Source organism: Heliconius melpomene, chromosome 1 (genome assembly GCF_056956725.1).
Source record: "Heliconius melpomene rosina isolate 202511_hmr_F chromosome 1, ASM5695672v1, whole genome shotgun sequence".
NCBI lineage: Eukaryota > Metazoa > Arthropoda > Insecta > Lepidoptera > Nymphalidae > Heliconius > Heliconius melpomene.
The window spans coordinates 12,085,161-12,102,622 of NC_140389.1; the positions used below are offsets into that span (position 1 = coordinate 12,085,161).

The following is a 17,462-nucleotide window of genomic DNA, read 5'->3' on the forward strand; positions in this document are numbered from 1 at the left end:
ATTTTACCTCCTTTGAGTTGTTTTTTAGTATTTCATTGTAAACAAATACGGGTAATTGGAATATAGATTGAGTTTATGTATATATTTAGCCTTGTAACTGCATTAAAATTGAGTTTGAAAAGTTTTGATATCGTTGTCATTTTGGAGGTTACATTTTTTTATAAAATAAGTTATGAAAGAGCCGGGTGGACGGGCCTTGAAAGAGCCGAAAGAAAAAACGAAAAAGGCCCGAAAATCAGTAATTGAAGAATTAAATTGGCCATGGCCAATGGTTTCTGCCTAGATAAGTGGAAAGAAAATGAAAATGCGGGTGATGATTGGCTCAAAGGATTCATGAAGAAGCATAAAGATTTAACTCTGAGAAAACCTGAAAATACTTCACTGTTCCGTGCAATAAGTTTTATAAAACGTAATGTAAAAACATTTTTTGAGAAATTAAGCACTGCAAAGATTTTATGTTGTATAATGTTAAGAAAAATAGAATATAAATAAAATAATATAATGTGATTGGTCTGAATAATATAAGATTAAAAAAATTGTTAGAATTATCTACTTAAAATGACTGATATAATTTAAAAAAAACATTGCTTTTTAATAAGAGCATAATTTTAGCATAATTTTCACTGTTATACCTCATAATATAGGACTGGCTCTTTCATAACTTGTAATGGCTCTTTCAATACCGAAATGTTATGAAAGAGCCAAATGACACATTTTTTTAAAATTACCTAGTTTAATAAATAAATAATAATTTGAGGAAAAAAAATCTTAATTTCTTTAATTAAAAGTATATTTTTTAGCTTCATTTAGTAAACTGGCTCTTTCATGCCACTTCTCCCTTACTTGTTGCGTTTAAAACATATATTACAATTTTTAGCTACACATACGCACAAAACCAACTTTTCTTTATACATTCGATTATCCGGATAACTAACGACAACAATTAATCCGGTTAATCGAATTTCTACTGTAGTTGATTCGTTAAGCTTAGCCATTGATAAATTCGTTAAATAGCGCTTAATTGAATACAAACAAACAAAATATAAAGCTGAATCTAAAAACGAGAGAACGAAAAAGAGTAACACAATCCGTGAATACAAACTTTTGTTAATAGGTAAGAATAATTTTATGGGGATCAGAATGTTTAAAGTTCAACTTCCTGAGTGAAAGTTGTCTCTTAGATTAAATACTTACCTAACACCTAGTGTATTGTCTAATAATAAGGGATGTATTTATTTAAGTCTACTAAATTTCTTCTTAGTTCGAATATATTGTTGGCATTCTATCCTTTAATGACATTCAGATAAAAAGATAACAATATTACGAAGCTTTTTAATACGCGGTATGTAACTATTACACATGAGGCTGCATTCATTTAAAAAGTTACGTAGTGAAAAAGGAAAAAAATATATATATTTATTTAGATATGTAGCTAACTGCTATTCAACAACTGATCTACCTAACCGATCTAACATTAAAATGAACACTGATTTCAAGCGAATGCTAAAGAAAGTAATAGTCGAGAGAACCTCTCTGTTGAGAGGTGCTATATAAAGCAGCTCAGTACACTTGTTGTACGATAGTTCTAACTGCACCTTGGGGCTTACACTTACTCGTAGCACAATGGAGATACCGGTCAGTATTTTTTGTTTTAGATTGCGTCGGAGACGTCGTCGACTATATCTAACGGTTTTTACTAGGAAATGAGTACATTACATAATTTCTTATGTAAGGCTTATTTCCGTTTTGTAACTTCAGATTTTAAAAAAAGCATTCTAAATAACTTACAAAAACTTTATGAGGTATACTATGTTAACAAAGACATAATTTAAATCTTACTTTCGTTAACATAAGCGTGAAATATTTATCATTATATTTTTTTACAGAAATCGATTATATTATTATGCTGTACTACCATCTGCGTCGCCTCTCATCATTCCCATCACTCCCATACAATACCCGTGGAAGGATATGAGACAGAACTTCAAAATCTTGGAGAGCATGTTGAAATACCCGAAACTCCGGTTAAAGTGATCAAAATAACTAAAACCATTGCAGTCAAAGTTCCCGTACCATATCCTGTGAAAGTTGTGGAAAAGGTGCCATATCCTGTTCATGTAAACAAGCCATACCCAGTGCCAGTGCCACAAATTATCAAAGTACCAGTATCTCACGTACACGGTCATGGTCACGAAGCCCTTGATGCAGGACACGGGCACCAATTCCAAGACCGGCAACAAGATGGTAATTCATATCAAGTGCAAGAAGAACAACATGAGGTTCCATCTGCCGACTCGTACGATGATTCAGGAAGTCAATCGTTTGAAGGACAAGGTAACAGCGAAAATAGTTACGGCGCTCCGAGTGGAGATTATAATTCACAAGGATCGTCGGGGGCATTTTACGGACAAGCACCACAAGATTATCAAGGCTTTCCTGCTGATCAAGATGGGCATAATTCCTTTGAATCAAAAATCTATGACCAAGCAATTCAGAATTATTGGAACAAAATAAATTCAAATAGAAATGTGGGACATCTTAATAACTTTCACTAACCGCTTAGCAAATCGATAAAATATATAAGTTCTAGTACCTGAAATATGATTTGCATTACAATATTTGTAACAAAATACTTTGCACTATGACTCCAGCTATGTTTCTTTTCATCCATTTAAGGAAAGAAATATGATATTGTAAAATAATTCAGTATTTTCATTTGTCTCCGGTCTAGGAAAAACTGGAAAAATTTAATAACTTTGTGTCTTCGTGTGGATGTTTTCAATTGTTAAGATTGTTATTAGATGTGTAAGTATCTATTCGTAATATTGTTAATTTTGACATAAATTATTATTTTTAATATAAATAAAACGACATATTATTCCTTAAATATATTTATTTATGTTCTATCTACTTGTAGAGTTATGCTAATTACGTAACAAACTCGGACAAATAGATTTTATACCTTATCCATATACTATTATTCTCTTTGTAATTATTTAGAGATTTTATAATCAAACAAAAAAAACAATCACCACTTTATATTGTTAAACTAATTTTAATTCCATAAAAAATCAAGAAAAATTGGACACTAGTAACTATAATTACATTTTATATAAGATATAACAAAATACACTTATAAAGTTTATAAAGTTTGTACCTACTAAATTCTATAATATTGACCTCAGACAAAATATTCATGTTTAGATTATAAACTATTATACATTATACTTACTTATATAAAAATTTGTACGCAAAATTAGTTATATGAGATTGAAAGTAGATCACCTATTATATGTATAACATTGTAATGTATAGTCAAAATCCCTTCTAATGATTTCAGGGTTCAAATATATTTTATTTAAACATTTATAAAACATGTAACAACACAAACTGCTTACAACAATATTTAATTAATTTGTTTCAATAAAATGTAAACTAGGATACCTACATAACTACAAAGATAGTGTCAAATATAATACGTCTCAGTACAAATATATATTTAAATACATTTGTAGTCATATTATTTATTTTTATACAATAGTCCTATGTATCACAAAAGCGTGGTTATCGCACTTTGAGTGTCAAACACTACATCCCTAATACATAATCCTGGTTACTTTTAGAGTTGCTAGCCAGAAGTAATGCAATATAATTATATTATATTTCAAATTCTTATACAACTGTAGTAACTTAAAATGATAACATTTTTTAAAAATATTAAAGAGCTGTACTATATTATTATTGTGTACAGTCTACTATATTATTTTTCAAAAATTTTGGCAACCCTATAACACAAGTGTAGTTTGTTAATATATTTACTAATACAGAGCAATAGTTTTTTGTTTAAAGAAATATAAACACCTACAAAATATAATAATTCAAATAATTTCAAATTTTTCGTAATGGAACTGTAGAAATCAAATAAGATTTTAAGCGTACTATTCCTTATACATATATAAGTATTTGTTGAATGTTAAATTACTTAGTTGTAAATACTATATTATTACATTATTTATATTATCACTAACTTATATATTATAATATTTAGTTAATTCTTATATCCATATAAAGTTTGTAAAATTATTTTTATGAACAATATAACACAAAAGTGTTTATTATACGTTTAACTATTGACTCTACCACGAAAAATCGTATGATATAATAAAAATATTTCAATACAATTATAATTAGGTATACATATATCTATTATTAAATAGTTCAGATACTAATTTTAGCAAATTATGTACTCCATAGCACTTTAGGCATTACCGCCAATTTTAATGCGATCTGCTAATACATGCAATATTAATTTACCCAAAATTTTAAACGGTTTTACCGTAAGTAAAAAAATATAATATCTATATATTATGATGTACATGGGGCCGTGCGCTCGGCTCAGCAGCCCATGTGATTGTAAACGCGACGGTTGTGTTATTTCCACTTTGTGGAACGTTTTATTTTTAGTTTATCAGCACGAGGGTACTGGTAAAAAGACAAAGGAAAAAAACTGCAAGCAACGCGGAATGACAACGCTGCATTCAGTTCCGTCATCTTGTAATATACGCTTAGTATGTTTTGAAAATTAAGTGAAGCGAGCTATGAATTGCCTTAACACTAGGTTCCCTCTGCTTACCTCGATGAATGCGGGATACAGCGTCAGTTTCAAACAATAAAACAGATATTTTTGTAATATAACTCATAAGGGAAAAAAAGTTTGGTTTAAGTATAAGATTATTCATTAACAATAAATGTGATAAATTAAAATATACTTATAAAAAAACATGGTAAGAAGATGAAAATAAACGTATAATTGTGGCATTGGTGGCGTCAGCGTGTAGAATGTACTAGAAAGACGGTGAGAACTTTACTCGCTTGTGTTTCTGCACTTAAGTCGCATATAGAGTTCTAGAAGGGTGTCGAAGATTGCACTTGTTGGTGTTCCTCTATACTTAAGTGACGTAGAATGTTCTAGAAGGACGGCGAGAACTGGACTCGTGCGCGTTTCTCCGCGCTTTCGTCGCGGGCTGCCCTCGGCCGCACGAGCTCGGGCTTCTCGTCCTCGTCCGACACGTACATGCGCGTGAGGTCTGACGCCACGGACGCCGTCTCGCACACGCTGGGTTACAATTTCATTATTTAATATAAAATTCTCCGTCTCAAATAAACTATATTGTGGGAAGGAAGTATAAGAAATTTTAAAGTAAACCTTATGTTTGTCTCAGGGCGCAGTGAGTGAGCAGTCTGATTACAAGTGCTATGGTTGCGGATTCCACTCGTGGAATTTAAATTATTTTCATTCCCCCGCTCTGGAAAGACACCGAAGTTGGAGAGGAAGTAGAGTACGGAATCAATTACCAGTTAAAAATATTTTTTTTACATATTACTACTTTATTACATATAAAAAAAACTATATTAAATATTCATTACATTGATAGTATTCCCAAAAAGTATGCTACTGCAACAATATTTTTTTCTATTAACCTACAAAAAACAGCGAGAACAATCCAGAAAAGAATGAACACAATGTATTAAAATAAAAAAGATCAACAAAATTATCGCAAATAGAGGAAGAGCGCAACTTGTTCCGTGTCCGGTCGGGGCCATCCACCTGGTTTCCGATCAGTGGTACCCAGAAATCAAATTATACGGGCCGCGAATGATTTTTAATTTGGAGAAAATGCACTTATACACTATAGAAAAAAACTGAATATTTAGCTATCTTTAGAAGGATTTATAAACTGAATATTTAGCTATCTTTAGAAGGTATTGTTGCTTAAAGTAAAGAAAACGTTAAAATGTTTTTTATGTTAGATCAATTAACTTTTAATTTTTTAATCTAATCATGGTCTCTGCTTTGCATTGTTGCATTGTTTTTAGAATGACATAAAAGTGGTCACCGACTTAGATTTTTTCTAAGTTGGAAACCCCTGTTTTACATAACGCGATTAATCGCGATCTCGATGTTCAACTTACTAAGCTTAGTGAATGTATGATGCATTTAACACTACGTATCGACACTTTTATTTTATTTATACCCTAAAATAGATGTAAAGGAGGAAATAAAAAGTAAAAACAGAGTGTTTTTGTCATCACCACTTTAAATGAAACCACAGTTTTAACTACTCTATAAAAGCCTAATACGATTAAAACAAAAAATATTTTTTTTAAATACGTAGGTATAAGCTGTTGAGGTATCTTGATTATTTTCTTTAGGAATGGATTTAAAATATTTTAACCTATATACTGTTCCCTTAAATTAAATAAATAATTATTAATAATTATCCGCCTGTATATTAAATAAATAATTAATATAATATTTATAATAGGATGATGCGAACTATTTAGGTAAAGCCACTGAAAATGGTAGCGTTTTTGTACGAGTACCTATACTATGTAAGTTTATGGAGCGGAAAGTGAATAAATTTCTATTTTCTGTAAAATATCATCGGATTCGAAAATCGTTACTAAAGTTATAATAACATTAGTCATTATTCTCATCAATTAAAGAATATTTAAAAATAGTTGACAATTTATAATATTTATACAATTTCTAGCCAAAACATTATACTAGAAGCTAAAAAAATTAAAATGAAGACAAACCTGTTGTTATAATATTCAGATTCAGCCTGATTTATAGTGAAGGTCGTAGGTTCCTGTTTCACGCTCATAATGGTCGGCAGTAGGAGCGAGGGGGCAGAGGGGATCGACACTTGCGGTAAAATTGGCAGTATCGGCTTCTCATTACTTAACACCGAAGAATTTTCGTCTTCAGCAATTATGGATCTGTATTATTTATTGGAAATAACATTAACATTTTAAGTAAATAAGAAAAAGAGATTTTTCGTTTATTTCAGCTTCACGTTGTATCCCGCACACATCAGGGTAGGCTGAGGGAACCTGTTTAGATACTCCGATCCCAACTTTCCGGCGAATTCTGTAAGCATTGCGTGTTGAGTGGCGGATTTTAACGCTGCGCTTTGCCTTGACACCAGAGCGAATTAATGGATATATAAATTTAAATAAATATTTCATCTCCTCGTGTGAGGATCGAACCCACAACCAGTCGATTTAACAGTTACACTGTGCCCCTGCGCCACGACTGATCTCAAATTAAATTAATTAATTAATATATAAAATTTATAGTCATTTTAATGAATTAAATTAAAATGACTATAAATTCAATAAGATTTTTCAAAAACCGTTATCACAGTTTAATTTGTATATGAGCCATATGCGGCAACATTTGAACCTGTTTTCCTTATTATATTACATTTATGGAAATCAAATACGTACTTTCCTAGATCCAGCGTGATTTTGTATTCTTGTGATTTTTGAACTACTTCTAACCAGCTAGGCTTGTTGACATCGTCGTCAATTGTCGAAAACGACGAGCCAGGCCTAATAATAATTATTATACATTAAATCAATTCACACTAATATTTTTTTATAAATTATTAAGTAACATATGTTGACAACACAAAAATGTTCATAGAAGATCTACAGTTGTTTATTATTCGGTTCTCATATAATATAGTGAACATATAAAATAGAAACACTTGCATTATATAGGAAGATAATTAAACATTCCCGACACAAAATCTCTAAAAAGTAACAAGCATCTAGTAATGAGCTGATAATATAATCTTCAAACGGATGAACATATTTTCTTGAAATATATCTAAGAAAACTGTCGATTAAGTCACCACTCTAACAAACTAAATAAAAACCTGTTCGTCCGTTTGGAAGCTACGATTCCAAGACAGACATACAGATACACACATAAACAACTGTTAATTGTGATTTCCGCACAGACATATGAGTAATTGATAATATTTAATTGCCAATTGCAATAAAAAAATTGCTCAACTCTGTTTCCAACTTACATAGGCGTAAAGTTAACAATGGTGGCGAGGTGTTTTTGTTTTTTATTATGTATTTGATAGAAGTTGTCAGGTGTAGGCGTCAGTGTGGAGTCCTTAGACAGTTCTGGTAGCAGGAATGTGTTCTGAGCCGAAATATCTACACTTGACTGGGATATGTCGCTTAGGGAGAATTTAAGCTTAGCTGAAATTCATTTTGTTATATTAATGTACACAATACTTAAACATTTGTTATCTGTATATATATATATATATATATATTTATTTGTAGCTTCACGCTGTATCCCGTTTATAGCAGGATAGGGAAAAGGGAAGATGTGTCTTAACCCTCGTCTGCCTAGAAACTAGAGTAAATACGCTTCGTTCCCCACGCGCCGGCCGTCCAATTTTCAAGACAACGCGTGTAAAATGACAGAACTCAATGCAGCGGCATATTACGTTAAGTTTAAAAAACCGTAATATAATAAGACAGGCTACTTCATCATTTATCTCCAGCCTATGTCATCATCGAATAATTAAGTTAAAGTTAAATAACATGTAATAAAAACTAAGTATAGAAGGTCCGGTGCGGTAAGAATCATCCGGTATTTTTTAATGGAAAATACACAAATTTCAAATATAATTTCTAAAATAAAATTTCTAATGTAATTTTTACAAAGTATTATAGACGAATAAATTATTATATAGTTACTAGTTATTTGAATAACTAACATAATTATATATATATATGAAATGTTTTCAAATTAATTTTATTATAATATACCTAATATTTATAAAGATAAGGAATAATTATTGTAACATATTAACATATAGTACTTACAAACATCAATAGGAGATATTTTTCCAGCCACTTCGTATAAAAAGTCTGGCGTCCAAAAGTGTGGTATTCTTATAAAGACTTTGCCCGTATCCACTGGCATATGAAACCCGAGTTTGTGTAAAAGTTGTAGGAATTTCAAATCCTTACAAATAGATGCTTGTTGACAATTCCATGGCACCAACGGCACCGATTGGTTTAAAACTAAAAATCATAAATATTTTCAGTTTCTAAACTAGCAATAAATAAAAATTGTGTTAGTAAATACCATATTGACTAAAATTTAATACATTCTTGACAATAAAAATGAACTTACGCAATGAATGATACGACACCGGCGACATGACCGGCATATCGGTGGGTTTCTTCAAAAATGTTTCGAACATCATTTTATGTTTATCGAACATTGTCATTGTCGTATGTCTGAATGTGTTCGAAGCGGTTTTTTGCAAATATATTTTTGCAAAACAAGTCTCTAACAGAACCGTTTGGACCCAATCTAGAAACTTAACTTTTCCATCTTGCCCGAGTTGTTCACACAGCTTCCCGATTTCATCCTCTCTCGCCTCTTTACTTTCTTGTACGGCTTCAGAGTTCTTTTCACTTTCCACTTTCGATAGACGATCATATTCCTCTTTGTTTATGATGAATTGATTATAAAGCTCCCTTACGACGGCCTGGCGACTCTTGATTATGTCGTCTTCTTTGAATAGCTTCACTATGTCTCCAATGACGTCTGCTGAACTATTGCATTGCATGTAGTTCCAACTTAGCAATGACAGTTCATCTTCCGTCCACCTTTTATAAAAAGAAAAGTTAGTGTGAGAAGATTTAAAATTAGAGAATTTTATAACTGTCGTGGCGCAGCGGGAAGACGTTTGACTATAAACATAACTATTTTGGGTTCGATTCCCACTCAGAGAATTGAAATATTTGATACACTTATGTAGGAACGTGAAAATGGCAAAAACGTTGATTATGCGATACAAATTATGTAAATATGGGTAACATGTTGCAACATGAGTCATTACCTATGAACATTTTTTCCACTGACGGAATTTGGCTTCTTTTTCTCGACGATGGACTGCTCCGTTCCATCGGCAGTATCGAGTATCTCTTTGAGCATTTTATCGTCGTCGAACATTTCCACGTCTAAGGGCAGTTGCGCTGAGCTTTGTAACTTGTATGGTTTCTTTATGAACGTGTTTATTACATACTCTATCAAGTCAGACCAGTCCTGCAAATTTATTAATTATTAAAACCAATATTATGGCAGAAATAAGAATACATATTCATTTTAGATAGTGGCGGTTAAGTTGTAGGCTGTAAATCAAAAGATGTATCTTAAAATATTGTTACAATCCGTCAAATTGTTTGTTTATATATTTCTGAGCTAATCGAAACTTGATTAAGTTTCGTTTAACATAACAATATAATGTATACTAGTTACATACAGATGTGCTACATTTTATAATACGTCAAAACACCGTCATGTGCAAATTATTATTTTTTATCAATTTGAAAGCAAAAAATACGACCCGCGAATTTGTTGCTATCAATCAGTCACCAGCTAATACAACAAATGAGCGTTATAATATACTTACATCACATATTTCAAACTCTGATTTCCATATAGAAGTGAATATTTTTAATATCTTTGGTTGAAAGAGGGATATAAGGGAGCCGAGCTCGCCGCCTACGTGATGCATTAACGTGAAGATGCAGTCGTTGACGAACTCCCCGTTTCCTTCATAGTCTTCTAATAGAAGCCCATACTGGTACATTATTTCGGGTGAAGCGAATCTAATGAGAAAAATTGTCTTAAGTATAGAAATCATTCTTAACTTCCCGCTGTACCCTTGATGTAATTTTCGGAACTTTACGAGTTGAGTTTTGAAACTCTACACTTTTTCTACCAGAGTAGAGAAATGGAAATAATTAGCCCCCCTGAGTGGGTATCAAGCCCATAATTATAGCGCTGACAATCAGACGCTGTGCCGCACTGCCATAACGAACTCAAAGTCACTAATATTGGAATTTTTAATAAAATATCAAACTAAGCTAACGATGTAATAAAGAATTATTGACCTATAATGTTGCACAACATTTGTATAGTACATATACAATTGCAAAAAGGCATTATATATTCAAATGTAAACGCTTGAAAAATGCAGATTTTATTTTATTTTAAATGAAACACAGTAAAATTAACAACATCACTAACTAAAGACATACTTATAACACGCACTAGATTATAAATTTAACTCACTGTCGGATGTGTTCCACCATGGTACCATTGCCTTTGTAGTCAGGTAACTGCATAATGCTATCCAAAAACATCAAAAGAATGTGATTCGTCACAATAAGATCCTAAAATTGTAACAAATAAGAAATATCAAATAAAATTAATACAACATATTAAGGTAAAAACTACTTTATTGTTAATAAAATTAATTGGCAAACCCGCGAAGTTAATTAACGCTCCCTACTGCACGTGATGAACCCAAAACGGGCGAAACTTTACACGTGATCGTAATTGCGTGCGCTGTTTGCTATCCTTTCTCTATGTATATTATCTATATATAAATTATTTAGTCTCACGCTGCGTCCCGCTTTAGAAGGCCGAGTGGAAAAATCCTATTGTCAAAACACTTCCTCCATTTTCTTTTCGCTTTATATTACCTAAATTATACCTATATTACCTAAATTAAATTCCTCATATTATATTAAATTATTTTACCTAAATTATAATAATTCGGAGATTACTTCGTTCAATGGGGATCGAACTTACAACCAGCGCGTTCACAACAAAGAAACATTTATGTGTTACCATCAACAAGCGACTGTAAGCGCGACGATCGTGGGTTTGATTCCCACTCAGTGGAACGAAATATTTAATATTTCATTCTAGTAACAAGTTAACACGACGCGTTCAACTCCACCTCCACTCAACACGCACTCCGAAACACACGAGTACAATAATAAAATAATCTTACTTGTAAATATTGCTTAGTGTGATACTTAGGGTTATAATGTCTCAGGAGTAGAATTAAAAGTGACCGCAACTCGTCAGTTTCGCACATCTTTGTTTGTAATTTGAGGAGTGCCTCCTTATCGTTGTTACAAATGTGGGCGGACTTTTTATACACTTCGATGGCTTGAACGAACTCTCGAATGGCTGTTACGACCTTAAAATCATAAAAAATATTAATAAATCAAAAACAATATTTTAATTATTATAATTTAATTTAACAATTTAAATTGTATTTTTCATACACTATTGCTGAGATAATTTATATCATTTAGTTTTATAAGTTAAGCGAGTTTCAAGGTATAATTTTATTTAAACAGTCCAGATATCTAAATAATATTTAAAGCTGCAGTCTCTATAGCATTTGAACATAAAATCATCCGATTTAACATCCTGTTTTCTGGACCTTTGATTTTCAATTAATAAACATAATAAATAAAAACTTTTTAAATATTTTTATTGTAAAGTATCATATTATACTCACCAAGTGCAATCTCCTTATTGCAGGTTTCAAATCGTTCCCATCTAATTTGATAGCAAGTTCGAACTGTTCACATAAATTGACCCCTTCAGCCGTTAGATATGAAACTATATCAAAAGATAAGACAGAACAAACGTGTTCCAGATCTAATTCAATCTGAGTGGCGAACTTTAAAAAGTATGTCACTAGCCAAAAAAAGTGCGATGTGTCGATTTCTAATTGAATATTGGTAAGAATTTGCGTATGAAGAGTTTGGACCAAAGAATTATATCCTTTCAGTAGAAAATCAACTGTAAATTCCTTTAAAACATTGGATATATCGTCGTCTGTAGGGGTGTTGTGTGAGAGTCCTTGAACGTTGATTCTGAAAAAATGAAACCTACTTCTAAGGGACTGTTATAAGAGAGACATAAAATGTAATTTCAATAAACTTTAAAATATACCAATAAGTATATGTATATACTCACATGTTTGCTTTGCCTCTTTTGACAATTTTTTTTCGTTTTCTTTCCTGTAAATTTGTACAAGAACGCACTTTTGTATTTATTCTTTGTTTAGGGTTATGTGGTTTCTGATGTACGGGTTTTTTAGCCGGCAGTTCATCTTCGTTGCTAGACGTCGATATTGCTTCTTGATTTTCTATTTGCGTTCCATAGCCACAGTCCGAATTTTCAGAAACTGTTTTTTTGTCATTTTTAGGGCTCATAGTCTTTGATTCTTGGTCTCCAAGGTCTGAACAAACCTGTGTAAACATATTATTAATTAAATATTATTTTAATTTTGCAATTAAAATAGAATTTATCTATCTATCTATAGTTATACTTTTATTGATTGAGATGTAAATTTCACCTTTTATTTTAAAAAAAATATTTTACTAAACAAAAAATACTAAAAAATAACAATACCTTTTTGTCATTGTTTTCAATAAACGCATTATTCTCTGTAGCTTCACACGAATAGTCTGAGGTTTTGTCCGTTTTACTCTGCGATTGAAAGGTCTGGTTGCCATTTTCACTGTTATTCCTGGATGAACTGTCCCAACCATTGTTAACAGAGTTGGGTTCCTCGTTACTTTTCCCGCTGCCCCCTGTGTCCGATGAATCGGACGTTGGGTCTGACGTTAGCATGGGGGAAGAATCGTCGCTACCTATTTTAAGAAGTGCCATAGTGTTTTATATATAACGCCTAGGAAAAAAGTAACACAAATCTATATGTAATTAGGTTAAAGCTTATATTGTATGGTCCTTTTTTGTAAAGTAACTAATAAAGGAGCTACACGCAATTTTCCCATGGGGAAGGCAGAAGAAACGTAGTGTTAACACACTCCATTTCCCACATACACGTGGAACTCGACACCGATCTTTGTCTACTCTGGTAGAGCCTGTCAAAGCTCGGAAATATAATATTTTAAATATAATAATTCAGTGGGGATCGAAACCACAACCGTCGTAATGTTAAGACACTCCGTTCTTCATCTTTCGCAGAACTCTGGAGTCATAGTGTCTTTAGTGGGGGAACTCAATGCCGTGATTTTGCCACGACTCAAGAGCGAAGTAAATAGAAATATTAAATATCTTATTTCCTAGAGTGGGAATCGAAACTACAATCTGTCGCGTATAGTTTACACATTTTGTGCAACTGTGCCTCGACTGGCCTCGCCAGTAATATTACTGAGGAATCTCTTAGTTTTCTCAGTTACATATGTTAAGCAGTTGGTACTGTTTTCATAATTATGGAATGTATACAAATATTTTTCAAATTGTCATATCAGTTTTAATTAAATACCTCTATTAGGAGGAGAAGTGTTACTCTCATTATCCTCAGAACTTTCTGAAAGTGACGCTTCAAGCCATAAATTGAGGAGTTTATGTAACTTGGTCACATGTTGGTCTTTGTAAATAAGGGCAATCAATTGGACCATCGTAACTCCCCAATTTATCTGTAAATAAAAATGAATACAAAACACACATCTTGACTCTTACCTAAAATGAATACATAAAACATATTTACATTTAAATAACTAATAAATGTTTTATTTATGAAAATTTTGGTAATTGTTATTAAGTTCTAGGCGACTTCTGCCATTCGAATAAAATATTAAAAGAAAAAATAAAAATTACCCCAAAATCATAACTGCTCATGTCTGCATGCTTGCCTATGTTTACTTACTTACAGTCACTTACCGCATCAGGGATCGTCATCAATTTTATTAGAACTTTGTCGATACTCTGACTGAACAGATTCCATAAGAGCTGATTTTGTATGGTGTGCGGCGGGCCACCGTACGTCGCGTTGAGACAGTTCATGTCTTCAGGAATGTGTAAGATATTACGCAAAAACAGAAGAGTGTTGCTAATATTAGTACATTGTTCGGCAGATAATTTGGGTTTTTGATCCTTTTCTGCATTCTTTTTTAAAAAGTCGATTATAACCTTTGTTGCGCGATGGTCGGTAATGGCAATCTTAGTTGATGATAGCAAATTGTTAATCTCAAATATGGTATGTCTACCTATATCCGTTTTTCCTATAGTTTCTACGGATAGCAAGCACTCTACTGGTATAGTCAAATTGACTAGTATTTTTATCACCAATTCAACCGTCTTATCATCTTTAGTATGGATTAAGAGTGGTATAAGATCCTTTTGAATATTTTGGCCGAAACTAATACTCCTTCTATAAGTACGTAAATATTTATCTTCTATTAATATGCTCTGAAGTATTGATTCTAAGGCAGCTGTCAATAAAATAAGATATATTGTTCAAAACAAAAGTGATTACCAATTAGAAATTTATTTAACTTTTTATTTTTTTTATAAGTAGATACATACCATTACAATTCTCATTTATGTGATATCCATCTGCATGTGCAAATCCGAGGTTGCTGAAGGTATTATGTATTTGGGGACTTTTAAGAACCCACTCCATCTTTTATCTGTAACAATAAAAAACAATAAATTTACTAAAATGTATACTAGGTAGGTATATACTCGACGCCGGACGTCATGTTTGCCTTGGCGAAGAAATTAAAATATTAATAAATAATAATTCATTCCCCAAGTGGGATCGAACCCACAATAATTGTAGCATTACTGTCACTCCCTTGCGCTCCTGCGCCACGACGGCCTCGATATGACGACGATCCAACGGTATATATGTACATAATATATTTTAGGGAAGTTGTTCAAACATTAACGTTTTCTTTGCATTATCCGAATACAGTAAGTCTATATAGTAAATAACTAAGTATTTAATATCTGTCTGTACGTGTATAATTTAACATGTACATATTTTCAAAAAAAATGTAAAAAAAACATCTTTGTTATATTTAGCGGCATAATATTTATTTTTCTATATTTTTACTTTATCATCCGTAAATACGAATAAATTCTTTTTTTATTTCTATACAAATTTTATAACATTATACATTGATTTGATATTATATAACTATTTACAATAGTAAACTAGTGCGACGAAGTACGTGGAATAAGTAAATTGAATAAAATTGCCCAGAGCATACCACGTGACCAGCTTACGAACCAATAGTAGGTCACGCGAGTCGCGTGTACAGTGCACGTGCCGGTGGACTGTAAGGTAGGAATAAGGTAGATCGACGTAGTGGTGACGTTAAAGAGTTTATAAACATTAACGAAAACGATTCAAGTATTGGATACTTGCGTCTTTTATATTTTATGAAAAACAATAAATTAAATAGTTAATAAAGAAATATACCTAAATAGATTTTAGACTCATATTTAGTTTGATGTACAATAAAATATAATTATAAAAATTAGGCACTGGAACTGTACTTATATAATTCTTCTATAGAACTATAATATCTTTTAAAGGTTTTTGTATCATCTTTGATTTCAATTATGTAAATACTAAATATTCATTTATGACAAAAATATAAAAATTATGTCTTATTCATAATTTTAGTAGTATATTAGTTATTTCTCTATTTTATATCTACATTTGTAATTGCAGAAAAACTTATGTTGTTATTTCCATGCTAATATTTTTGTTATTTATGCCATTACTAAATACAAACTCATGTATGTGTATGGTATAGATGTAGCCTAAAGCTTGTGGAATAAAAAATGTAATCCTTAGTAATAAAAATATGATGTACCAGGAGAATGACATATTGATTTTAATAAATATACATCATTGTTTTTAGTTTATAGTATTTTCGAGGCACAAGTGTGTGACTATGAATCTCTAGTTGAGTTCTGTCACTCTCCAAGCAATGCCTTCAGAATTCAACAGAAAATGCAGAATGGAGTATCTTAACAACAGATTTCCTCTGCCTACCCTGCTATATGCAGGATACAGCGAAGCTGATTTGATTATAAATAGTATAAATCAATCTTCTCCTTAGTCTCTGCCCAATTTTCCAGATATTGCATGATGAGTGGCAGAGGTCAAGCCATGCTTTATCCTTTATACCATACAGTGAGAAAAAAAAAATATTCCTTCAAGGAATAATCAAACCCACAACTGTCACTTTTGCAGTCAGATCCTGTGTGCTAAGTGGCAATAGCCATTAGCGAGAAATAAAGAAAATTTTATTATAATAATAAAAAAAACTTATAATAATAAAATTTTAACAATTTGTAATGCTTTAAAAATGTAAAATTTGTAATGCTTTGAAATTGTTTATACTTTATCAGTTTTTTGAGCATTATTTTCTAAGTTACAATATCCTTGTATGGTACATATAAATTTAGCATCATAGTTATATCTTACAATAAAAAGATGATGTGTTGAATTGATTCATTAACAAGCTTTTGCATATTTTAATCAATATTATAATTATTAATATTATAAATATTAATTAATTATTAGCTCATATATTTATACAATACCAATGTGTTAAATAAATCAACAAGTGGTAATAACTATTTATAGTATAACATCAATTAATATAAATTTATGGTAACTCTATTAAAACAATTTTAAAATTTACCTTTTAGTCGTTCCGTTAACACTATAACGATGGATATCATTAGCGTAATCCTGAACAATTAACTTATTCTAAAAGAAATTAAAATTATCTATTTAAAATTGCATAAATTAGGTAACTTTTACTAATATTTTAGATGTTGTTTCCAAATTACTTGTAAACAACACTTTTAAAAAAAGACAACAATATACTAGAAATTTCAAATTAAACTTCTAATATTTTGGACGAGTTGTACATATTGAGTACTGTAATTGAACACTATACAGCTTAGACGTACAAGTTGTACTATG

The 17,462-nt window shown here is 31.4% G+C and overlaps 2 protein-coding genes across 3 annotated transcripts; one reads left to right on the forward strand and one right to left on the reverse strand.

Annotated features, from left to right (window-relative positions):
* Window positions 1-1,225: 1,225 nt before the first annotated feature.
* Window positions 1,226-5,132, forward strand: LOC146541466 (uncharacterized). The gene is made up of 2 exons (XM_085186476.1): window positions 1,226-1,635; window positions 1,887-5,132. The coding sequence occupies exons 1-2, from the start codon at window positions 1,624-1,626 to the stop codon at window positions 2,553-2,555; spliced, it is 681 nt and encodes a 226-aa protein (XP_085042602.1). The 5' UTR covers window positions 1,226-1,623; the 3' UTR covers window positions 2,556-5,132.
* On the reverse strand, window positions 2,876-17,459 carry tim (timeless). Of its 2 annotated transcripts, XM_085186324.1 has the most exons (17): window positions 17,176-17,459; window positions 15,038-15,141; window positions 14,393-14,943; window positions 13,995-14,148; window positions 13,115-13,356; window positions 12,677-12,951; window positions 12,213-12,573; window positions 11,694-11,885; window positions 10,967-11,067; window positions 10,302-10,500; window positions 9,729-9,934; window positions 9,014-9,495; window positions 8,701-8,901; window positions 7,884-8,064; window positions 7,294-7,398; window positions 6,601-6,783; window positions 2,876-5,116 (listed from the first exon to the last, which is right to left on the reverse strand). In XM_085186324.1, the coding sequence occupies exons 2-17, from the start codon at window positions 15,132-15,134 to the stop codon at window positions 4,969-4,971; spliced, it is 3,678 nt and encodes a 1,225-aa protein (XP_085042450.1). In that variant the 5' UTR covers window positions 15,135-15,141; window positions 17,176-17,459; the 3' UTR covers window positions 2,876-4,968. The 2 variants fall into 2 exon arrangements, 1 of the variants encoding a protein (XP_085042450.1); XR_014878041.1 differs by lacking the exon at window positions 7,884-8,064.
* Window positions 17,460-17,462: the final 3 nt, after the last annotated feature.

Excerpts from the sequence above, each read along its gene's own strand:
- tim (XM_085186324.1), bottom strand. The coding sequence starts at position 15,134 with ATGGAGTGGGTTCTTAAAAGTCCCCAAATACATAATACCTTCAGCAAC. Across the intron at positions 12,952-13,114 it reads TTGAAAACAATGACAAAAAG|GTTTGTTCAGACCTTGGAGA; the intron begins GTATTGTTATTT and ends ATGTTTACACAG. Across the intron at positions 7,399-7,883 it reads ATTGTTAACTTTACGCCTAT|GCCTGGCTCGTCGTTTTCGA; the intron begins GTAAGTTGGAAA and ends AATTATTATTAG.